We start from the raw sequence: 26,474 nt of genomic DNA on the forward strand, positions 1-26,474 counted from the left end.
ACCTTAAAGACACGTAAACTTCAAAAATCACTTAAAAATTAGCCCTTTCCCCAATTCTTTTCAAATAATTCTAGTAGCTTTCTTGCTCCCCTTGGGAACTATCACCCACCACACTCTAGGCCACCTGTTTCCCCCTGACGTAAAGCTATACATTTGCTGGAATCCTCATTATTCCCTATGGGAATTCAAAAATAATTTAAAAATTCAGCAATAATCAGAGGAGTGTCAGATTGCCATGGGGTTTGGTGGGTGGTAGGCATACCAGGGTGCCTACACCCACCCCATCTTTGTGCCCCTAGGTGCTCCACAATAGGGGATAATGGGCTGGTTTGAGTCCCATTATACCCTATGAGAAAAAAATCAAAAATTCATTAAAAAAATTGTATGAGTGTCCGATTGCTTTGTGGTTTGGGTGGTAGGCACCCATGGGCACCAACTAACACCCCTCCCACTTTGGAAGGTTCAAACTGGTTCGAAACAGTTTGAACTGAACCGGGGGGAAGTTGAGCAAAACCAAAACTGAACTCCTCCTCCTGGTTTGAACCTGGTCTGAATTCGAACCAAACTGGGCAAACCAGTTTTGTGCACATCCCTACAAGAGATTTATTACACCATGCAATACTATAAGCACACCATCAAGCATTCATTTGGAATAATAAAACCGTGAAGCATGAAAAATATGGTTGGAAAATGGAAGGTGATGTCGGGATACCAATAATGACCGATCAACTCCCAGCTCCAAAGGCTGTACTTCAGTTGGTGAGGTGTGGATGCACTACCTCCAGATGCCAGGGAGGAAGATGCAGCTGTAGTAAAGCAGGGTTGATCTGCTGTGACACATGTTCCTGGGCATCGCAAAAAACACAGAACCAAGAAGATGCTTGTGACAACATGATGGAGAATGAAGATCCAGAGGATGAAGAGCTAGAGAAAGATGACGACGAGGATCTCTAGGAAGAAGCAAATTAATACACATAATAATGTGATGCGTCAAAGTGCAAAAAACCAAAACCTTTAAAAAAATTATGAACATTTTTCATATACTGTAATATTAATTAAGTGTAAGGTAGTTCATTTTTGTAAAAAAAAACAAAAACAAAAACTTCATGCAAAACTTGTAATAAAACTCATGAAAAATATTTATTACCTATTGCTTAATAGTTATCTTAGAGTTATCTTAGAGAGTGCCTTCTTCTGCATGATCCCCACCGCACATTAAGGTCATCTGAGGAGGTCCATCTCCAGTTACTACCAGTTTGTCTGGTGGCGACTCAGAGGTGGGCCTTTTCTGTAGCTGCTCCTGGGCTGTGGAATGCACTCCCAGCAGAAATCCACAATTTGAATTCTTTACTGTCCTTCAGGAGAGCCCTTAAAACCTATCTGTTTGGCCTGGCCTTCCAGGGTTTTTAAATAGTTGTAATTGGTTTTAATGTTGTAACGTGGTCTTCAGGGTTTTTTAATTGTTGTGATTGTTTAATTGCTGTCTTAGGATGTTTTACAATTTTTGTTTTAATTGTTAACTGATTTTAATGGTTTTGTTTTAATTGTAAACCGCCCTGAGACATTTTGGAAGGGCAGTATAAAAATGGAATAATAATAATAATAATAATAATTATTATTATTATTATTAATTCATTAACAACTTTCAAAGATCAGCACAACAGACCAGATTCTCTGACTAGCTTTCATCACAAAAATCCCATGGCATTGTGCATGTTCCCATACTGTTAATAAAGCTTTGAAACTATAATCACATTTCTCTCTTTTCCCCCAATACGCCTTACTTGCTTATATTTAATGCTGTATCAAGATTGCACTCCAGTTTGAGTTAATTTCCCCACTTAAGCCCAAACGTATAACTGAAGTGTCTAGCCAGCGCTTCTATGTACAGGTGAAACTCGGAAAATTAGAATATCGTGCAAAAGTCCATTAATTTCAGTAATGCAAATTAAAAGGTGAAACTGATATATGAGACAGACGCATTACATGCAAAGCGAGATAAGTCAAGCCTTAATTTGTTATAATTGTGATGATCATGGCGTACAGCTCATGAAAACCCCAAATCCACAATCTCAGAAAATTAGAATATTACATGGAACCAAGAAGACAAGGATTGTAGAATAGAACAATATCGGACCTCTGAAAAGTATACAGTGTAGTGTGCTTGATTGGCCAGAAAACTCGCCTGACCTGACCCCATAGAGAATCTATGGGGCATTGCCAAGAGAAGGATGAGAGACATGAGACCAAACAATGCAGAAGAGCTGAAGGCCGCTAATGAAGCATCCTGGTCTTCCATAATACCCCATCAGTGCCACAGGCTGATAGCATCCATGCCACACTGCATTGAGGCAGTAATTGCTGCAAAAGGGGCCCAAACCAAGTACTGAATACATATGCATGCTTATACTTTTCAGAGGTCCGATATTGTTCTATTCTTCAATCCTTGTCGTCTTGGTTCCATGTAATATTCTAATTTTCTGAGATTGTGGATTTGGGGTTTTCATGAGCTGTACGCCATGATCATCACAATTATAACAAATTAAGGCTTGACTTATCTCGCTTTGTATGTAATGCGTCTGTCTCATATATCAGTTTCACCTTTTAATTTGCATTACTGAAATTAATGGACTTTTGCACGATATTCTAATTTTCCGAGTTTCACCTGTAGATATGGTAACAATAGTTTTGCCTAAAAGCAAGGATGTTATTTTTCATATTAAATTCATAGGTATTGTGACAAAGAAGGTGGTTAGTCTTCCAGAGAATGTGGGGGATATTTTAGATAGAGTTCTTAGGGATGAAAGGGGGTATTTATAGACTAGATGGCCATTGTAGTTAAAGAAGGTGTCTTTGTGTTAAAATGTACTTAGTTTAAAATTAATATCTTCAGTGAAAGGTGGCTAACAATCCAGGTAACAGAATGATCAATGTATATAGGGCCATTCATATGACAGCCCTACCCGAGTGTTTTGGGGTGCACAGCTCGAACAGGATAGGGCTGGTTGTTTGGAGTGCCAGGATCTGGACTGATCCTGGTGCTCCTCTGCTGGGTAGCCCAGGTTTTGTATCTGGGCTAGAAGTGCAGCGGGGGGGGGGGGGGGGCTGAGGGCAGTGCGGTGGGGGGGAGAGGTACCTATTTAAAAAGTTATTACCGGTGATATTTTAAGAAGCGACACCATGCTGGCATTCCACATGCATGACTGCCATTTGCATGCCGTAGGCAGGGCCTCCACCATGCAGGATGCCACCACAGTGCTGCTCCTCATTGCTTCTTGGACTATCACCAGTAATAACTACTCTTAAAAGGTACCTCCCCCCCCCCGCTGTGCACCGCACTGCCCTCAGGCCCCTCCCTGGCTGCCCCAAATGGCAGAACATTCTGGGTTGGAACAGGGTTGTTTCATTCCAAGGCTGTGACATGCCCTTTATTTAAAGGGTGTTCTGTTGTGAGTTGGAATTTTCCGTATTTCTAGTATGAACCAGAAATGTCAAACGTAGAAACCAAAATCAAAGCCATTCACAACTTACACTTTTAAAGATGCTACAAATAGTTTCTGGAAAATGAAGTGTTTTTCAAAACATTGTCATGAAACACTTGTTGCTGTATAGTAAGGACAAATGCCATGTGCTGGATTGGTTTTTTCTTTGAATGAATTAAAAAACACTTACGAAAGGAATCCAGTTTCTCTTTTTCATAGAACATATGTCTCTGAGCCTAAAAGTATGAGTGTACGGTAGATCTGTTTGGTAACCTTCAAATACCTTAAGTTTCATCTTTAACTATGTGTGTCATGAATAGTATCAAAGAGAAAGTATGTTTCTGCTACTTATGTATCAATCTTTCATATTGTGTACAAGTCGTGTTCTTAAAATTATGTTAGCTACAGTCATGTAGGTTTTCATGGGGTTTTTTTTTAGTACTGAACCAGTTTAGAATCATGTAGCCTAATCTAAAAATATGTTACTTCTGTTTTATAAACTGTAATTGCAGAATATTTTAAACTTCTGCATAGAGTTTTTCAAACATTTTCATTGTTATATTCTAACAGGCTCATATAAGCAACCTATTAAAGGCAAAGCTTATTGGTTATAGAGATTTTGATACGTCCATATACACCTGTGCTGTGGAATTTGATTTCATGGAGAAAGAGGTAATTAAATTTCCATTGATTATAAGCAGTAAAGTTGTATGTCTGCATTTTGTTCTACCACTGCTTAATTTTGCCAACCCATAAAAAATAATTTTTGGCTGGACAGCTGCGTTTCTGCAATGTTCTTAAAATTGGATTTGAGCTATGTCACAGGTTGGAAGATGGCCCTGAGCTCTTCAGAACTACTTTACTTATATAAACTCTCACAGGCAATAAATTATCTTCAAAATCAGTTAAGTATAAAACCTTTATGAACAATTACACAATTAAAAATGTTAAATAAGAGTAAGCATTTCAACATGGTAATAAATTTTAATAATATGACGTACTATGGTTTACGTTCCTGAGCTCTTTCATTTCTTGAATTGCTCTTCAGTTTCCTATATTGCTGCAATATATGGTATATTACAAGACTCTTTAGAGGTAGATTCATGTGTTTATTTTTGAGATTGTAAAATTGTTTGATTATTTTTCTGCTATTTTTTTGGGAGAAGCAGGTTACTTGAAAAGGTTCTTGTATGAAACATTCCAAATATACCATATTGGACAAAATGATAGCTTTGGCAAGTTTGCTTTGACATTCTAGATTTGAGAGAGCCCCTGTATGAGAATCTCTCTATAAGGGGAGCTTTTTCTGACTGGTAATTTCAAGATGCTTTTTGCTTGAGTGTTGTTTCAGACACACAGCTCCCTAAGTGGAAAAGTGTCTATGTGGTTTAACCATATGTATGGGTTTCTTTGAACAAAAGGAATATGTTCTAATTACTACTTTTTCATTACCTTGCTCTGGTAATCAATGCAACAAGGACTTTCTCTGCTGAAAACCTTTATCAGCAATACAGGCACAATACAATAATCACAGGAGAAGTGCTCATGTTCAGAGAATTCCAGTAATCTAATGGTTTCCCCCTCCTTTGCCTGTACAGGCTCCAACTGGTCCATTTCCCCCCACTGCATTGCTCTGCCTGTATATGCAACCCTTGGTGGAGTGAGGAGGGAAACGGGCTTTTATGCAGCTTTGACCAGATCTTGTACGGTGTGGATTATTTATTTATTTATTTATTTAACTATTTTTATACCACCCAAATCGTACATCTCTGGGTGGGTTTATGAAATAAAAACAAAGTAAAACATTAGTTAAAACAAAAACAAGAAGTTTAAAACATTACAACAATTTAAAAATTTTAAAACAATATTTTAAAACAGCATTAAACAATTAAAACAATATTAATTAAAAGCCTGGATGAACAGATAGCAATAGCAATAGCACTTACTTTTATATACCGCTCTATAGCCGGAGCTCTCTAAGCAGTTTACAATGATTTAGCATATTGCCCCCAACATTCTGGGTACTCATTTTACCAACCTCGGAAGGATGGAAGGCTGAGTCAACCTTGAGCCCCTGGTCAGGATCGAACTTGTAACCTTCTGGTTACAGGGTGGCAGTTTTACCACTGCGCCACCAGGGGCTCTTCAGATGCATCTTTAAAGACTTTTGAAAAGCTTTAGGAGATGGAGAGGCTCTTATTTCACTAGGGAGCGCATTCCAAAGCCTTGGGGCAGCAACGGAGAAGGCGTGTCCCTGAGTGGCCACGAGACAAGTCAGTGGCAAATGCAGACAGACCTCTCCAGCAGATCTCAGTGGGCAGTGACGAAGAATGACATTATCTTAAATACCCAGGGCCCAAGCTGTTTAGGGCTTTATAGGTTATTAGTGTTTTTTAGCCCGTTACAATAATGGGCGCTAGCATTTTCCTCCCCTTACCTCCCGTTCCCTCCGTCTCTGGCCAGCGCCAGAGTTCTGCCTGGGAGTTCCCGTGGCCGCCGCCAACCGCCCTCCCTCCCTCCCAGCTGCCCAAGTCCTCCTCAACCCCGGCCCGCGTCAGTAGGGCGATCAAAGACCATATTCTGAGAAGGAGAAAGGAGCTCGCAAACAGAGCTCCTCTCTCTGCAAAGCCTCTGCCCGAACTGGCGCTTTGGGCGCAAAGGACGCCTGTTGCGTCCTTTGCGTCCATAGCGGCAGTTCGGGCAGAGGCTTTGCAGAGAGAGGAGCTCTGTTTGCGAGCTCCTTTCTCCTTCTCAGAATATGGTCTTTGATCGCCCGACTGACGCGGGCCTAACGGGGTGAGGAGGACTTGGGCAGCTGGGCGGACGGTTGGCGGCGGCGGCAATTGTTTGGGCCGATTTGGCCCTTAATCATGTGGGTGAGGAGGACTTGGGCAGGTGAGGAGGACTTGGGCAGCTGGGAGGGCGGGAGGGCGGTTGGCGGCGGCAATTGTTTGGGCCGATTTGGCCAACATGGCCGCCCGTGTCTGGGCGGCCGTATCTTTCTCGGCAGTTCTGGGCATGCACTCCGCTCCGCGCATGCCCAGAACTGCCAAGAAAGACACGGGCGTCACGGGATCACACTTAGGGGTTTTATTATAGAGGATAACCAACACCTTGTATTTTGCCTGGAAATATATCAGCAGCCAGTGTAGCTCCTTCAATACTGGAGTTATATGGTATCTCCGAGTTAATGCTGACTGGTACAGAAATTAGAAGGGAGGAAACACTACGCCTCTAAAAAGAGCACAAAACATAGCCCTAATCACTACTCAAAAAGAGATAACTGAATATACAGACAGCCACATTTAAATGAAGCATAAGAGCTTCAGAATGAATCCCATGTAATGCAGTGCACCTGGAGATGAGGATGGTATACAAAGCATTCAGTATCCATTTTACAGGTATAGTATAGCATTGAGACGTATGGGATGTGGATTTGGATTTGGATTTTTAAATATGTATTATTTAAGTTGTTTAAGTAAGCAAGTAAACAAACAAACTACAATCTAAAAACAGTAAGCCGTACTTTAAAGTACAAACAGGCAATATACATTTTAAAAGCCAGGAGATTAAAATTAAACACCTCTCAAGAAGTGGTCCTGCCAAAGGCATGCAGAAATAAAACATAGTTTCTTTCTAAACAGTCAAGGAGGGGGTCAGCTGGGTGTCCTGCAACAGAAAATTCCATTGTTCCTTTGTCCTAAAAAAAGCGAGAGTGTGAAAAAGTGAGAGTGGGGTCAAGAGTTGTTTAATTGGAAAAAAATAGCAAAAGAGATTTTTTTTCCAATTAAACAACTCTTGACCCCACTCTCACTTTTTCACACTCTCACTTACTATGAATATGATGAATGAATGAATCAATCTAGCACACCTTATGAAGAAAAACATCAGAAATTCACCAAAATTCAGCCCTCTGCCCAATCACTCTGAAATTGGGGACGGGTGGTAGCCTCCACCCATTAGGCACTATCTACCAGCCCACCCCACTCTTTTGGGGCAGATCCACTTTCTGCCCCCAATCTGCCCCAAAGACACAAAAACTTCAAAAATTCCCAAAAAATCAGCCCTCTGCCCAATACCCCTGAAATTGGGGTGGTAGCCTCCACCCATTAGGCACTACCACCCCACCCCACTCTTTTGGGGGCAGATCCACTTTCTGCCCCCAAACTTCCCCAAAGACACAAAACTTCAAAAATTCCCAAAAAAATCAGCCCTTTGTCCAATCCCCCTTAAATTGGGGTGGTATCCTCCCCCCCATTGGGCACTACTACCCCACCCCACTCTTCTGCCTCAGGCCCCACTTTATGCCCCAATCTGTCCCAAAGACACAAAAACTTCAGAAATTCCCCAAAAATCAGCCCTTTGCCCAATCCCCCTGAAATTGGGGTGGTAGCCTGCACCCATTAGGCACTACCACCCCACCCCACTCTTTTTGCCCAGATCCCATGCTATGCCCCCGAACTGCCCCAAAGTCACTAAAACTTCAGAAATTCCCCAAAAATTGTTCATGAGCCGAATCACCCGAATTTTTCAGCCCCGAAATTCGGGTGATTCGGCTTGGCCCCGAAAAATATTGGGGGGCATCGGGGGTGATTTGGTTCGGCCCCGAATCACCCGAAATTGCTCATTTCGGGCACAGATCGATCTGTGCCCGGAATTTTTTGCACATCCCTACTATAGAGTGCTATAGCACTATTAGCACTTTGCCCAGTGAGCAGGGGTTAGCAGAACCCCTGCTCACTGGGCAAAGAGGCACCTTTTAACATGGTGATTCTCTTTATTGAGCAGGGGGAGAGTAATTGGCCCTATCCACCCCCAGCACAGTACTTCCAGTGACTGTTGCTGGTGTCTATCTTATGTTTCTTTTTAGATTGTGAGCCCTTTGGGGACAGGGATCCATTTTGTTTATCTTATTTATTTGTTATTTCTCTGTGTGAACCGCCCTGAGCCATTTTTGGAAGGGCGGTCTAGAAATCAAATAATAATTTTAAAAAACCTATATAATATATCTATATCTGTCTATCTGCTATCTCAACTCCAGTGTCTTAAGGCAAGACAGTGCTTTGTGACATTTCAGAAAGTGGCACAGTGGCCTATTTATACACATTTAGTAAGCTTCCCTTGTATGCATTCTTTAGATAAATTGGTGAAACATTTGCAAAATTAAACAGAAGTAGAGTTGTTATGGAAGCAGAATGGAGTGAAGTAGTGTGCATAAAATTTACCACCAGTTAAAACTTTGCATTTCAGACTCCAGGAAAGTATATGAAGACATTACTGCTTCCAGTAGTTCTTATCGTATTTGTAGTAATTGCCGTGAAGGTAGGTCACTGTCTTTTCATCTGGCTTATATTTAGCATAGATGGTAGGTTAAAAGGGGCAATTAATACACTTAAATTAGAGAGTGGATTGTAGTAGATGGAATTACATTCTATCCCATTCTGGTTCATGTGGTTCAAATCCTAGATATGTCTCCTCCTCCTCCACCTCCTCCTCCACCTCAGTGTCGCACACATTAATGGCCCATATAGGTATATAGCCTATGTAAGCATGAAAAAAGAATCGTGATTAAAGTAGCAGGTATTCAAAGATAGTTAATTGAAGACATCTGGAATTTTGTTTGTGGCCCTTTGGGACTTTTATTACTTTGACACACAACATGGAAACAAAGGCATGTAGGATATAGTTGCACATAGGATTTGGTACTTATATTTAGAACATTAGGAGCTGCCAGTTTGGCCGGTTAGGTTCAAATCTGGACTGCATTCAAACTGACTCAGCCCAGTTCTGCATTTGGCCAAACTGGGTCCGATTCGGCCATCAAACTGGTTCATGGGCTGGTTCTAGGGCATACTTGTAAAGGGGAATCTGGGGAGTATTCACCTTCTCAAGGGGGTACTCCCTATCCTAAAGGTGGGGAGGGGGAGAGGTGAGAGAAAGGGTACTCTGTACCTTTAGAAGTATGTGGTGAAGAGACATTGGTGGTGGTGGTGGTGGCTTCTCCAAGCCCCCCGCTGGCCTCCTGAACGACAGCTCGGGCTGACTGCGGCCTGGTTTGGGCCTCTGTGCATGCATGGAGATCACGAAAATGGTTTGTGGGTGGAGGCCCAAAGCTGTCATTCAGGAGACTGGCGGTGGGCTTGGAGGAGCTGCCACCACCCTGCCTCTGCCGATGTCTCTCCTCGCCTCTGCCATGGCCTCCTAAAGGTTCAGAGTCTTGTGTCTCTGCCCACACCACATTTAGGATTGGGAATGCCCCCTTTACTTGTAAATAGGATTTCTCGCTGGATTCCCCTTGACAAGTATACCCCCAAACTGTTTCTTAGAACCAGGGCCGGTTCAGTTCAAACTCGGCATGGCTGATCCAGGCCGGCTCGATTTGACCATGGTTAGAATCTATTCGGCTCTAACATCCCTAGTACATTGATTTGATATCACTGCATAAGGCATATTTAAGGTCTGTAGTGATTAAGCAGTGTTTAGAGACAAATTGGTATAACAGTCTCATCTCTTAATTTTTCATTTGTCCACAGGTTTTTCAATATATTGTGTACTCCAAAAAATTCATTGAAAGGTAAATGTACTTGAAGAGTGCAGTGTATAAATGACTTCAGTGATCTGTGATGCTGAGCTGTGTAGTTGATCCTTGCACTGTTGTTCATATCTTTCTTCCTCTTCCTTTAACAGTGCTCTTGTTATTTCCCAAGGGTTGTATTTGAGTTTGCTGCCCTCTTGATGTTATTGCTTGATCTTGTAGTAAGCAAGCGAGCTGGCTGCATGCATTTAGTATTGGAAATCCAAGACTGTCAGATGCAGACTGTCTGGTGCAGACTTGAAGTATGAATCCCTTCTAATGACTATTGTCTTTGCTGCTCATGTCACAGAAAGGGCTTTAGCACCAATGAGGGAAATCTTAGTGTCTGAGTTATGAAGCCTGCTAAATTAAATTTAATTATATAAATACTAGGCCTGAACAACATAAGAAATATCAGATCTGATCAGAATTGACAGAGAAGTTATTGAAAAGGCTGACATGCCCTGAGCAAAACTGTTGGCTGGTCGGAATCGGAATGCAATTCTGACATCTCACCAACATAATGGTGATTTTCAGGAACTGCACCCTTGAAATGAGAAGGAGGGATAAAAGCAAGCCAGATGGTGGGTTGCCTCTAATCAGCTCGCACTGATAGGGCTTGCTCCAACTATTCAGCAGCAACAGCAAGTTGGGTCTGGGCAGAAAAAGCACACTAGCAACAGCAAGGGCAGCTGCCGCCATCAACTCACTCCATTAAAAAGGTGTGCATTTCCCACCCAGGTTGATTCTGAGCTCTTGTGAGATCCCAGTCTGCTTCTTCCCTTCCGGCCCCTCCTCTGACTCGACAAGCCCTCACTTGGCTTGATGCATGCTCTCTTGTTCCTCCAGGCTCCTCCTAACCCCCTGCAGAGCTGCTGCCTCTTGTCGCTAAGGCTGGGTCCATCTTGGATTCACTGTGGGGGCCAGACAATTGAGGTCAGCAGGCCGTATTTAGCCTGTGGGCCAGATCTTTGACACACCTGCCTTAGAGGAAAATTACTGCCTGAGGAACATAGACACTACTGAAAAGAACTTCAGTAGACAATGGATGGGTTGTGTTCCCACCTTTTCCCCAGTTCAATCCTTAAAAAAACAATAAACAAAAAAAAAAATCTTAGAGAGGTTTGCAGTCCACATCCTCTTCCTATACTGATGGTTTGGTTGGTGACCAAAACACTTCAGGAGGCCTAGGACAGGGAATGGGCTCTGGCCTGGTCACCTTATCACAGGACAGGTAAAAAAAAATCAGGAAGAACTTTAGAACATAGTAGGATTTTACACATTCCAGTCCGTCATGAGCTTGCCTGCCGGTCGACGCCTGGCCCAAGATTTATGTTGCAGGAGCCAGTAGCTCAGGTTTCAGGCTGAATGCAGGGGAAGCCGGGGTCTCAGGAGTCCTAACACAAAGCCTGGAATTCCAAGGTTTCAGATGCTCTAGATCCAGTGCAAGCACAAACCGACGCTTTGTTTCCAGCATTTGTTCGCTGCCCACTCCACCTGATTTATAGTCCTTGGCTAATTACTCTCCTCCCCCAGCCTGCTGCTGGAGATTTAGTGTCTTTCTTGCTGCTTTCCGAGTTGACGCTGGCTTCTTTGGAGTGCCTGCACCTGCTGTCGCTGCCTTTCACATCTGCGTTCTTGGGGAGTTAAAGGTCATTCGCCCTCCAGCTCGGGATCTGACTCCCCCCCCCCAGTCTTCTGCTCCTGATGGACCTTCTTGTCCTGAACCTTTGCCCTGGCCCATCTCAGCTATCTCCTGAGGCCCAACATTAGACTGCTCTTCCTCAAGTGCCTCCCCACCTGCTTGAGGGTAACCTGCCTCTGACTCCTCTTCACTGTCTGCAAGCGAGGGCATGACACAGTCTAGGTTTTCACAAATCCTGATTGCACAGATCTTGGACCTTTTGGTCGGCAAAGTACTAGGTGAACAGAACATGTTGATGGAAAGGCAACTCCTTGGGATCCAAAAGCCACAATTCCAGATTCCTGCCCTTGGTGTTCAAGGTTCTTCAAGATTTGTCTTCTAGATATAGTGTTCTCTTGGTAATAGTTAGGCCTGTGCAATCATTTGGCTTCAAATAGCGGATACTAAAGAATGTACACAGCCTGTTGGCAGCTCACAAAGACAAGCATTTCCAACACGCACTTGCATGCAGGACCCAACTCTCAAATCAACTACTTACCAGTTCCAAAGGCCTCTTAAAGAACACGGAACACTATTGTATTTCAGCCCTGTTTTGGAAGGCGTGTGGGAAACACTGGAAACTGCAGTCCTTTCCAGTGCATTCCTCACTGAGCAAATTTGAATCTGAATAATTGCACAGGTCTAGGGACCATGGCTCTGGTGTCTGGACACACTGAATTGGTCCATCTATGCACCAGACTTCTATATTTCAGGATGAGATGTCAACCAAGCAGCACCATGAGCAGACCATCTTTTGACATACTTGAGGCCTTCTTGCAGTGTAGGATCCAGGGGGACTTGCCTGTATGGGAGCAGAGGAAAGGGTGTTGAAAAATAAATATATGAAAATGTGAATGAATAGCCCACTTCTTGGAACTCACAGCTCAGCAGCAGAACAAGAGATAAATATAGACTCTAAAGCAGGGCTGCACAAATTTAGCCCTCTGACATAGTTTTTTTACAACTCCCATCATCCCCAAACCCAGTGGCCAATAGGGATGATGAGAGTTGTAGTGCAACATCTGCAGGGGGACCAGCATTGTGTAGCCCTGGTCTACAGTTTTGAGCCATCTACCTGGCACCCGCTAGAGCTTGCCAAGATTATAACACAGCAATAATACATATTTAGAGAGTACAAACAAGTTAGTTGCTCAGAATTCATGGCTTGGGAGAAGGACCATCTACAGTCTCTAATAGCAAAGCCCATGTTAGTAATGCCAAACATGACATAAAAGCTGCACTAGCATCTTGAGGCAAGGAGACCCCAGTGGAAGATACCTGCATATAGCCCTTGGTTATCACTCTTTTACTGAGCACTAAAAGCTGGACTTTCCCTTCAGTAGATATGGTATCTGGATTAAACTTTCATAAAGTATGAACTTGGATAAGTGAAGCAAATCTGGATCTTGATCCGTTGTAATCCATAAGAATGGGTACTGTGCACTGAGCTGCGAGGGGACCTTGCAGCTGAGTGCTCTAGCACCTCTCAGCGTCCAGACTCTGCCCCTACATGCTCATCATGGGAGTATAAAAGGCGGGGCTAGACACACTTTGTCAGTTCCTTTCTGACTGCTGTAGCAATCACACCACTGGTTGCTCCGGCTCCTCATTGAATTGGTTCCTTGTGAGTTTTTTCTGTATTTTTTTTTTAAAAAAGGGGGCGGGGAGATAGTATATATTTTTTCTGACCTGGACTGTTTTTTGACTACTCATTGGATTTTCTTTGTGAATTGTGACTATTAGACTAGTTTTGGCTGTTCTTTGGGGAATGGACTATTTTGGCACGATCTTGGATTGGTGGGCTAAGATGTGGAGCGGTCATGGCTTCTGTAGTGAATAGTGGATTTAAGCCCAGCCTTTGTCTCAGAGCAAGCCAACGGGGTGGTGGTAGTGGGGAATGCTGCATCATTCCCTCCATGTTTGCTCAACAAAGGCTGTTCTTTTAAAACTTAAAATTGTCCCTTTTGATAATTGCTGCCACCACCCCTACTTTTTAACAAGAGTTTAATCGCGCCCTGGTGTGGCAAAATTCCAGGGACACTCTCCTTCGTTTACCAGTGGAAAAGTACAGAAAACCTTCCATGTGCAGTCTACACGTGAAGAGCAAACTTGCTAGTGTGAGTTGCTGAGCAATCAACATTGAGGTATGTTCATGCCAGAGTAAACCCCACTTTTCCTGAGTTAAAAATCCGCTCAGAGACAGGTAAAATGAAAGGGTGGGGTGGGGCAGAAAAAGAGCTTTATTCAAAATACTAAAGACTGTTTCAGTCTGAGGCTCTTTCAGCTTTGAGTTACAGCTAAAAAGAAATACTCAGTACTTTACAAGATTACTTCCAAAGATAACTCCAGGGGTGTTTGGAGTGACATACTTTACAATCATGGTTACCCAGTTGCAAGGAATAATTCAAAAAGCACCCCCAGGTGCAAGAAACCCTTAAAAGCACCTTTACCGGGGTACAGAGACTTCTACAGAGCCCTGGTTGGATAAAAAGGGCTCAGGGTCAGTTCCTCTTTGTTACATTGCAGATAAAAACACATTAAACCAATTGTAAGGATTTGAAAAAGCACAAAATCAAAAGAAATCTAACGCTGGCTACCTAACACACGGTTCCCTGGCTAAAGCTTTCCCTGAAGCCAAAGCCCGTGGCTTCCTTTTTTTCTCTTGAACTCACCAAACTCCAGGAGATAATTCAAGTTTCCTGCAATCCTGTCTCTCAAGGATCTGTAGATGTCCTTCCATGAGAGAAGTCTCCAGGCTGGCTGTTGGCCATGAGGCAGCCAGACTTCATGGCTGGTACTCATGAAGCCTGCTCCCCATCTTGTCTCATCCCCCTCCTGGCTCCTTCTGAGGACAAAGACCCTCTTCACTTTCTGCCGCCACACCCTCTAGGTCCTGGTCACCGTGTGCTGAGTGGCTGATCCCCAGAGGTCACTGCCTGTCAGTCAGATTGTCTATCTGAACTGGAAGTGAACCTGGTTCACTCTTTAGGATAAGAGAAATGCTGATTGCTACAGCTTCGAAAATGGAAAAAAGTCTTTTAAATGTTGTGGAGAATGTGGAGCTAAGTTGCCTACCCAAGATAGGCATGATTCTTGTTTGATATGCCTTGGGGAGCAACATAATACTTCGACATGCAAGATATGCATATCTTTTTCAATGCAAACAAGTTGAAACCAGGCCCTCGCTGTATGGTAACACCCTGAACACCAAGCTGTAGCAATAGGCCCTTCCCTTACCCTAAAGAGTGGACCAGGTTCACTTCCAGTTCAGATGGATAATCTGACTGACAGGCAGTGACCTCTGGGGATCAGCCACTCAGCACATGGTGACCAGGACCTAGAGGGTATGGCAGCAGAAAGTGAAGGGGGCCCTGAACACCAAAGGCATCGACATTGGGACACTTTGCTTCATGGTCTGTCCAACTAAAACAGTCTAAAACGCCAACCCCAGTGTTCAGATCTCTGCATAGCTCTCCTCCGAGACAGGAACACAATAGACACGCATCACACCTGGAGGATGGAACAACTACAGCACTGTAGAAGCACAAGCATCAAGATGGGCTCTTGAAGTTGACTCCGTCTCCGACTGGACTCCAGACTCTCCCCCCCCCCACCGAAATCAAAGTCCACTCCAACTTCAAGGTCTTCAACATTGAGTGTGGCGGTATCGAAACCTCCGACACCCAGACCCTCAACTCCTGTGGGGCTGAAACAAGCACCACCGCACCCAGCGTCAATATCTCTGGTGGTTATGACCATTAGACCCCTGGCGGATTCACCAGGACCTTCGTACCAACAGGAATGGTGAGGGCTACTTCTCCGAAGCTGCACACTCAGATTCTTTTGGCATCAAAGAACATCGCCCTTCAATACCAAACAACTTATCCGATGCCAATCTTTGATCTGGAAACTGAATCTGATGATACAGAAGGGGGACTAGGCTCATTGACGGCACATACCTTGCTCTCGATCCTTGACTCCAGCAACAGTACGCCTTCTACCACCACATTTAAAGGGTTTTATAAGGTACACCACACAAACAGATGGACAATCAGGACATAATGTATGTCCGTTCAACCACCCCATAAGGAACGGATCCCCTTGTACCCCCAAGACTCTCTCAGCAAGCCACTTACTAGGAACTGCCCCATCAGTTTCGTCATGGCACCAGTGTTGTTTCTCTCATCACCCTTCTGCGCCAATTAGGTCATTATCCGGCAGGTCTATGAGCACCTCCTTGCCTGGCCTTCCTTATGATTACGAGGACTTATAAGCCTTGGAAAGCTCAAAAAGAAGGAATACCCACTGTTTTTGCTTTGGCCACCAGTTCTCCCGGCCCATTGCAAGTCTGTACTCTAGGGGCTGGAGATGCCCCGATACCAAAACAAAAGGCACTTACTGTTACCGCTGTATCTCTTACAATTATCTCACCTATTGTCCAACCTCAGGAAAAGCCTACATTAGTGTCCTTAACCACTCAGACTCTGACTGAACCACCTAAAGCCCCAAAGCCATCGTCCACTATCAAAACCCAGACACTGCCATTACCAGTGGTACCAAAAAGTCAAGTCACTCAAACTCAAAAGACAGCTTCAAAGTGTAAGACAGCAGAAGTGACTGTAAACACAGATCCCAACTCCCCTCCTCTGTCTCCACAGGAAGAGCACCATGGTTCTTCCATTTTCGAATCAGATCCAGAGACCATCAAATCAGAAGATTCTCCACAGGATGTACCACCCTATATATATGTATTGCCCATTGAAGAACTAAAGGCATTATCATGCCCAGATAAAGGACATGGTGAACGCCTTGGGCCTTGATCTTAAGACATTAGATTACAACTGTTGATGACCCGGTCTACAGCTTCATAGCATCATAGCAGGCCAGTCAACTGATGGATCTACCTCTACTCCCTGTCATTTCTAAGGCTGCAATGTTGGCATAGGAAGTTGTCAATACGTCTACTCCCATGTCCAAATGTCTAGAGGGGTTATATTGGGTCCAGGAAGGGGATAATACATACCTATTAAAGCATCCCCTTCCAAACTCTGACTGCGCCATGTCCTCCAAGTCCACCTGACGGCATACCACCCCTGTGGATAAGGAAGGGAGAAATTTAGATGCAATGGGGAGGAAAGTCTACACCATAGCATGTGTTTCAATACAAATGACAATTATTCTGCCTGTATGACGAAGTACAGCCACTCCCTCTGGGAAACACTTCACTAGGAAATGGATAGTCTCTCCCCTGTGGAATTTGCCCAGAAATTTACAGACGTGTTGGCAAAGTCAGCTTCCATTACAAGATGTCAACTCGGCACAGCCAAACACCTAGCAGAGAATGAATCCAGAGCCATGACAGCTGTGGTTTCCTTATGTAGGCATCTGTGGCTATGACCTGCCTCCCTTCAAACCAACATGAAAGGAAGGATTGAGAACAGTGTTCCCTCTAATATTTTCCATCTCTATGCGGAATGAGTTTTGTTCTGGGTGGCAGTATTAAGGCAATGTGTGTGCACCTGCACTAAGAATGGGGCCCTCCTGATTCAACCTGAGCAGGGTCTAAATTGAACTGAGCGGACATAAAAAAAACTTGTGAGCATGCGCACGTGCACACGCCTTACAGGGAACAATGACTGAGAATCTATCCTTTGACAGAAAGGGTCTATTTAGTGAAGACACAGACCAGACAATGGAAAAGATGAAATAAATAAATAAAAATATACAGCAAAAACCTTCACTGCCACGCCCACTTTGATGTCCGCACAATCGAGCTTCAAGCCCTACCAGAAGCAAAGACTACAATTCCGTCAGCATGATCACAGGGATTTCAGGAAATACCAACCCTACAATAAGCACCCATTCCAATAAAACAAGATCGACTAGGGTCAAAAGAAGTATGCTGACTCACAAAAACAGCATCTTTGAGGGATCAGTCAGTCCACTGCGCCAGCAACACCATCTCCTGGCAAGTCACAACTATACACCACCACTATCACATGCCAGTCTCATCCATCTGACATGCCATGCCCTACATAGCACGACATAACATTGGACAGCTGGGTCCTCAAGATCATTTTGGTGGGGTATGTGATAGTATTCAAGACTACGCCCTCCTTCTCAGAGATCTGCTTCATGAGGGTGACTTCCCCACTGGAGGATGAAGTCACTCCTAGAGAAAGAGGCTATTGCAGTGGACATGGAGAAGGGACAGATTCTATTCCAGGTACTTCCAAATCTTGAAAAGGGATGGGGGAATCCACTCGATAATGGACCTGTATCACCTGAACAAATTTGTGCACACACGGAAGTTCAGAATGATAGCGTTACAGGATATACTGCCACAGGAGCTGTGGCTGGTGATGCTGGATCTTAGACGCATACTTCCATATAGGCATCAGAGAAGACCACCAGAAGTACCTACGCTTCACAGTTGGAGAGTCAGTATGCCAATATACAGTATTGCCATTTGGATTGTCAACAGCACTACACGTTTTTACAAAATGCATCGCTGTTGTAGTGGCTCACCTCAGGATTATGGGGATGACAGTCTTCCTGTACCTTGGCAACTGGCTCCTGACTTCCAAAACAAAAGAAGAGTTACATTCTCAGATTTTATCTGTACTATCTTCTATAGGATCTGGGCATCAGAATAAATTGGAAGAAATCGCACCTGGAACCTCAAAGGTCCATAGCATACATAGGCGTGATTTTGGACACAGTAATGAAATGAGCTTACATGCCAAAGAAACAAAATGAAATCATCAAGGAGTTCTTCCTGGAGTTCCAAACCCAGCTGAAGCAGCGGGCCCATCGCATTCAAAGACTGTTGGGACTCATGGCATCCTGCAAGTCAACATTTCCATTCACAAGATTAAAGATGCGGAAACTACAGTTGTGGTTCTATCAGTCTTTGAGCCCATTTTCAACAATCAGAAACGTCTGCTCATGGTGCTGTTTCAGATCCTATGATCACTGACCTGGTGGACGATTCAACACCACATATAGCATGGTTGTATTACCTATGTGTGCCAGAAATCTGGGTCACAACGGATGTTTCCCTGACTGGATGGGGAGCACACTGCAACACCCAGATGGTGCAAGGTCATTGGATCCTACAGAAAAGACAATTACATAGCAACTTCCTTGAGCTCCTAGCTGTATTCTTGGGAATGAAGGCCTTCCTACCCCTGTTTAAAGGCCAAGTAGTCCAACTACAACTCGGCAACACTACAGCCATTGCCTACATAAATCAACAGGGAGGTACAATCTCTCAAGATCACTATGTGCCCTGAGCCTCCAGCTATGGAACTGGTATATTTGTCGACAGATGCATCCCATTGCCATCCACATAAAAGGGATGGACAACGACATCAGCTGGTCTTTCCCTCAACAACATCAACACAAATGGGAAATCCATGACCAGGTCCTATGACCACTGTTCACATCTTGGGCCACCCCATGGTTGACTTGCTTGCAACAGCACAAAGTGCGAAAGGTTTTGCTCCAGAGCAGGTCACAACCCACGCCCCCCCTCCCTCCCCCCCTCTCTCTCTGGTTGATGTTTTTCAACTAGATTGGACTGAGGAGGTTCTGTACATGTTTCCTCCATGACCATTAATTGGCAGAGTAGTAGCCAGACTATTGATGAAACCTGTGTCGGGCATCCTGGTAACACCTTGGTGGCCACACCAAATTTGGTTTCTGTTGGTACTCACCACAGATACTCACTGTCTCGCCACAGATACCTCCAGCTTCCTCAACTACCAAATCTCTTGTCTCAGGACCACAGTCTAGTGCTCCACCCAGATGTGGCCACTCTGCACTTGACAGCCTGGAAAATCGGCTGCTGAACAAGATCTTGATAAAAACAAACCTTTTACAAGGTCCAACTATTTAAGCAAGTGGAGGTGGTTCAGGATTTATACCACTAACAAAGGATTTAGACCAAAAAATGCTACCACCCAACAGGTCCTGCTCTACTTAACTTTATTTGAAGTCTACCGGCCTGGCAAATGTCTCTATCAAAGTAAACCTGGCTGCCTTATCCTCAAGACACTCAGGCTGGGATGGGAAAAGTCTCTTCACTCATCCAAGCTGCAAGAACTTCTTAAAAGGCCTGAATAACCTATATCCTCCTATAAGATGATCTGTCTCCCAATGAAGCATATCTTATGCTAAATCATTGTAAACCGCTTAGAGAGCTTCGGCTATAGAGCGGTATATAAATGTAAGTGCTATTGCTATTGCTATTGCTATTATGTCTTGTCAGTCTTGACTTTAGAGCCTTTTGAACCAATGGGCTCAGCAACACTAAAAATGGTGACTCTGAAAACTGCCTTTCTAGTGGCCATCACCACAGCATGCTGAATGAATAAACTAACTGCACTCAGAATAGATATTCCTTTCATGAAATTTTACCCAGATGAGGTGGACATGCATATGGACCATACGTTTCTTGCTAAAGTTGTCTCAAATATTGATTTAAACCAGGACATTGTTCCACCCACCTTTTTCAGGGCTCTGTGTACACTTCTAGAAAAGGCTATGCACACATTAGATGTTGGAAAATCTCCTTTTATACTGTTTGGACAGTACGAAGCCCTTCAGGCTTTCAAAACACTTGTTTGTTTCCTACAAGGGGAAATTGAAGGGTCACTGTGTTTCTAGGCAATGCCTCTCTCATTGGCTAGTAGAACTTTTATTGTTAGTCTATAAACTTCAGAAGGTTGAGCCCCCGAAATACATTTGGGCTCATTCCACTAGGGCCTGTGCTACTTCAGCGGCCCACCAGTCAGGAATTTCCTCTAATGGTATTTGCAAGGTGGCCACCTGGTCTACAAAGCTGCCTTTTGTGAAGCATTATTCTATTGACCTTCACTCTGCAGCGGAGGCTAACTTAGGAAGAAGTGTATTTTAAAGGGTGTTGCAATAGCTACTGCAACCTCCACCTCAGGCAGCTGGCTAAACACCCATTCTTATGGATTACAACAGATCACAATCCAGATAAACAGGTTGTTTACCTGTAACTATTGATCTGGTAGTGATCCATTGTAATCCATAAGACCCTCATGGCCATCTCCACTGCAGTAGTGTTCTCTTCTGCTCATCATGAAAAGGATGATCGTCTCACAGCAGTCATCCAGGAACCGACGAAGTGCATCCAGCCCCGCTTTTTATACTCCCACAATGAGCACGTGGGGGTGGAGTCTGGATGCGGAGAGAAACCAGAGCACTCAGCTATGATGTCCCTGCATAGGTGCAGTACCCATTCTTATGGATTACAACAGATCACTACCAGATCACTAGTTACAGATAAGCAACCTCTTTTTTTCTCTGAAATATCCAGAAATGGCGATGACATCTGCATATACTGTATGAGTAACCTCTGAACTGGTATTCACTCTTTATAATTTTGTAATATCTTAAGAGTCTGTAAATTCATAATATTGCAATATTCTGAGTTTGGTTTAGTTTTTAAACAGAAGACACACTTCCATAAATGACTATCTTAATAATAGATAATATTGATTATGTGCAATAAACAAATAGTGGTGTGTTGTTTTTGTCCAGACAGGAAAATCCTTTTAATCATGGAGAGGTAAGAATCCCATTCATTATTTCTGTTAGAATATGTCTTAATAGAATTTCCCCCCCAAATAAATTAGAAAATTACTCTGTTGTGAAAAATAGAAACTGACCTTTTCTATAAAAATACCTTTTCCTAAAAATAGGCTGACCTTAGGTTTATTTATGTATTAATAGAATGTCTTTAAGGTGACTGACATTAAAAAATAAACAAAACAACAATTTGAACAATTAATTAGGGAACAGGGATTTAGTTGAACAAAAAGATCTGGATAATGGTTCCATCATTCATAAGTAGTGGGTTCTGCGCTTGCGCAGATCAGCTTTGGGAAGAATTTAGCTCCTCGCTACGCCGGCAACCACCCGTTGCACGTGACTGCTGTACCCTCTAGTGGTGGTTGGGCGGCTCTGTATTCAGTTTCTTTCTGATCGCCATAGCAATCAGTCCTTAGAGACAGTTTGCTCCTCAAAGAAAGTTTGTTACTCATATAATAAGTTCTTTGACTTCTGGAAACGGACTCTGACTATTCTTTGGGTACTCCTTCGGATTTGACTCAATCTAGGCCTCTCCCTTTGACTACGGAACGGACGACTACTCTGATCCTCTCAAAGATGAGCAGCTCAGGCAAGCCTGGTAAGGTGAGCAGCTCCGGCAAGTCTGGTAAGGACAAGACTACTTTCAAGAGGTGCACCAATTGCCGCAGTAAAATCCCCTCAACAGACGGCCATGCCGTCTGTTTATTGTGCTTAGGGGAGACGCATGATACGAAAGCCTGTTTAGTCTGTGTTACTTTTAATAAACAGACGTTTAAAAATCGTACAGCACTCCTTAAAGTGTACTTGTTGGAAGAGTCTCTGATGCCTAAGACTGCTTCCAAGGCGACAACACCGGGTCCTGCATCAAAAGTGCAGTCTAAAGTCCCAGAGGGGTTGAATAAACCCTCGATGTCTACCACTGTGACGATGTCGACTGCTACGGCAGTGGGCACCTAAGCTCCATTTAAGTGGCCTGAGGATCGCCGATCTAGCCCGAAGAGAAAGCACAAGGATAAGGCTTCAACGCAGGAGCCGCTGCAGAAGAAACCTAAACACAAACACCATGATCAGAGTTTGGAGTATACCCCTTCGCCTTCAGGTCTGCAGGAATTTGTGTTCTCTTGACACCGAGCGGCTTCCTTATCCCCAGCCCCAACACCACATCAGTCACTGCTGACTCCTAGACCCCAGACACATACCGCACAACATCGACATACACATCATCGAGACCACTCAATATCAAAGAAAACCGGAATGGACCCTAGGGATCACACATTGGAACCATCGACACCGACTGCTTGACGTCGACACCACACGACGTCGAAAGAAACAGGGATGGATCCCGTTGCTCACGCGTTGAACACAAAGACACTCAAGCCTATGTCAACATTGAGCCATCTCGCAGCGTCAGAGTCGACAGCTGCAATTATATTAGACGCGGCACTCGATGCCGAGCCCAACATTGAGCCCGACATCGAGGAAGATTCTGCTTACGTTAATCCAGTCTCTGAAGAGGAACTTCTTCCTGTACAGGCTACTACAGAGACCTCTCTAATGACCCCAGTGGGAATGTGTGATCTCGCTACTAGACGACTAGCCCACATGTTATATTCAGAGGAAAGTACACCTTCAACTGGTACCTTTATGGGATTTCGGGATGGTGACTACCGGTCTGAGGCTATACCCAAAACACCCTCTCTCTCAGCTAGGGAGACACCAGTCACGGGTCTCCTACCCAGTGGAGGGTGGGGTGAGTCTGTAATGGTGACAAGGGAAGAGTACTCCCTATTCACGGAGTGGTTAAGAGAACGGGAACAAGTACCCATAGTGCAACTTCAGAGGAAGGAGACGGCCGTGCAGACAACTGTAATTTCTGTGCAGCATACAGAAACGGCTGTCCAAGCCTCAATATCATTGCCACATCAATGTTCTGTCTCGCTTCAGGCTAACATGCCAAACAAGCCATTACTGCCGATACCGTCCACTCAGCACCAAGCAGCAACTCAGACAACCCATACTCAAATGCCAGTCCGAATGACTTCTTCAGCCGTGGGCAACTCACCTGTTTCATCAGATGGAGATGATGATGATATAGAGGATGACTACACCTCAGACTCGAGTATAGCTGATCCAGAAGACCCAGAAACACCTGCTCTCCCGGATCCAGATTCTGATGTTGCTACTGTTCCTTCTACTTCACTCAATGAAGAAATGAAGGGCTATCATCAGCAAGTGGTGGAAATGGCTCAGGTCTTAGGTCTACACTTGAAAGAGAAAACCACCGACTTAGAAGACCCTGTGTATAATATGATGAGATAGGCCTCTGGTTTGCAGCTAGTTTACTTACCTATGCAGCCTCATATCTCCAGGATGGCAAAATCAGCGTGGGAGGTGCTGCAGACTTCAGCACCAGCTTCCAAACGTTTGGAAGCTTTATATTGCATACAAGAGGAAGAACATGCTTACCTTATGCACCACCCTGCTCCTAATTCATTGGTGGTAGATTGTGCAACGACATCTAAAGGCAGCAAGCGGCATACGACACCAGCGGACAAGGAGGGCCGCAAATTTGACGTGCTAGGAAGACGCACTTATTCTACAGCATGCTTGTCGATCAAAATTGCAAATTAGGTGGCATGCCAGGCAAGATACACACATTCACTCTGGGAGACGTTATTTGATCAACGTGCTATACTGGAACCAGGGGAGTTTGTAAAAATATTTGAGACTGTATTTGCAAAGACAGCTGCAGCCACCCGCCAACAATTGGCGAATGCAAAGCATTTGGCTGTTTCCGAGTCCCGGACATTAACATCATCCATCATTTTGAGAAGACATGCCTGGTTACAGGCTACAGGGCTGCAGCAAGACATGATACTCATATTGAGACTCTACTCTTTGATGGTGTGGGTCTGTTCTCAGACAAGACCGACGAAAACATGGAAGAAGTCACAAATTACCGCACGTTCCTTTACAAATCAACGGTATTCCAACAGATACCGAACATACAACTAGTTCAATCAATACCAGAGACGTCAAGGCACTTATTGACAGTCCGATAAAAGAGACTTCAGGAACCCCTACCAGCGCTACGGTAACAACAAGCGATCTTTCTATTCTAAGAACAGGACGAACCAGTCTGGACAAAATAAGAGAACACCACAGTCAAAGCAGCAGGTTTGATGAGGGTCTGAGCCCACCAGCAACATGAGACATGCCTCTTCAACACAACAAAAACAACATCAATGCAAAGAACACCATCTCCTTGAACTCCGCCAGAGTTACCATCAAACTGGCAAGCCATGCCCAAGCATGGCACCATATAACATCGGATCACTGGGTCTTACATATGGTTTCAACAGGCTATGTGCTGTAGTTCAAGGAGTATCCTCCATTCCTGGGCGTGAGATACACTCCCAAAACACCAGTACTGAGAGAGGAGGTGCAGAAGCTCTTGTTGAAGGAAGCGATATCACTGGTGCAGTGGGCTCTCAGCCAGAGGGGGTTTTATTCCTGGTATTTCCAAATCTCCGAACGCAATGGGGGCATAAGACCTATAATGGATCTTCGTGGCCTAAATCAGTACATCAAAGTACAGAAATTCAGGATGACAACATTGGAAGCCATCCTTCCGCTCCTCCACGGGGAGAATTGGATTGCTACGCTCGATCTGAAGGATGTGTACTTCCAAATAGGCATTCAGGAAACTCATCGCAAATATCTCTGCTTCACCATGGGGAACGAAATTTATCAATACAATCTGTTACCCTTCGGCCTGGTCACCGCCCCAAGGGTATTCACAAAGTGTGTAGCAGTGATAATCGCCTATCTCAGGACAAAGGGCCTGTCCATATACCCTTTTTTGGACGACTGGCTTCTGATGGCCAGAACACAAGAACAACTGCTGGAATACGTAGGCATAGTGACAACCCTGTTGGACAATTTAGGTGTACAGATAAATTGGGAGAAGTCCTTTCTACAACCAGCAAAGCGCCTGCAGTATATCGGCGCACAGTTAGATATGACAGCCCAAAAGGCTTTTCTCCTGAAGGAACGGTTTGCACGCTTGAGCACGTGCTCATTCTCTTGTGTCAGAAGAATCCCGTGCAGAAGGCAAGGACGGTCCAGGTGATGCTAGGCCTGATGGCGTCCTGCACCACTACAGTCCTGTATGTGAGATTACGGATGCGCAGGTTGCAGCTCTGGTTTCTAAGGGCCTACAAACCAAGAGTTGAGCCTCAAGCCAAGCGGGTCATACTTCCAGGAAAGATATTGGACTCGTTGAATTGGTGGACAAAGGAGTCGAACATGCTCAACGGCATGCAGTTCAAAACACAGAGACCGTCGACAACGGTGACCTCTGATGCTTCCATGCATGGCTGGGGAGCCCACCCGTCACAACACAGGGTACAGGTGCAGTGGACTCCAAAGGAGAAACTTCTACATATCAACTTCCTGGAGCTGCTGGCTGCATTCAGGGCCTTAGTCACCTTTCAGGAGCAGCTTGTGGGATAAACTGTCCAACTACAGATGGACAATACAACAGTCATTGCTTATGTAAACAAGCTGGGCAGAACGGTGTCCAGATCGTTATGCAGTCTCATTCTACAGTTATGGAATTTGTACATCCTGCGCAAGATTTATCCCATTGCCATTCATATCAAGGGCACCATGAACTGTTTGGCGGACTCGCTGAGCAGAGATCTGGTGCTGGAGCAGCACGAATGGGAATTGAATCCAGAAATACTGGAATACTTGGGGCAGGCCAAAGGTGGATCTGTTTGCGACATTCGAAAACAGCAAATGCGATCAATATTGCTCCCGAATGGGAGTCAGACCACGTACCAAGGGCTTTTCAATATCAGTGGAGCCAGGAACTGTTTTATGCCTATCCACCAACTCCATTGCTACCCAGGGTGGTGGCCAAGTTCCTTCACGACAAGACGCGGGCCATTGTACTTGCACCATGGTGGCCAAGGCAACCATGGTACACACAACTACTCAGACTGTCCAGAGGCAGATTCAAAAGACTCCCACAGTGGACAAATCTGATAACACAAGACCAGGGCAGGGTGGTTCATCCCAGCTTATCCATACTGAGTCTCACTGC

At 44.4% G+C, this 26,474-nt stretch overlaps 1 protein-coding gene across 2 annotated transcripts in view; it reads left to right on the forward strand.

Annotated features, from left to right (window-relative positions):
• Positions 1–26,474, forward strand: part of DPY19L1 (dpy-19 like C-mannosyltransferase 1) — a 107,961-nt gene that overhangs the window by 55,510 nt on the left and 25,977 nt on the right. For both annotated transcript variants that reach the window (XM_053260700.1, XM_053260698.1), the window contains 4 exons: positions 4,053–4,154; positions 8,733–8,804; positions 10,016–10,056; positions 21,314–21,341. In XM_053260700.1, the coding sequence (XP_053116675.1) occupies positions 4,053–4,154; positions 8,733–8,804; positions 10,016–10,056; positions 21,314–21,341 (243 nt within the window). The remainder of the gene's footprint in view (positions 1–4,052; positions 4,155–8,732; positions 8,805–10,015; positions 10,057–21,313; positions 21,342–26,474) is intronic.

The sequence above is a fragment of the Hemicordylus capensis genome, chromosome 6 (assembly GCF_027244095.1).
Source record: "Hemicordylus capensis ecotype Gifberg chromosome 6, rHemCap1.1.pri, whole genome shotgun sequence".
NCBI classification, from domain to species: domain Eukaryota; kingdom Metazoa; phylum Chordata; class Lepidosauria; order Squamata; family Cordylidae; genus Hemicordylus; species Hemicordylus capensis.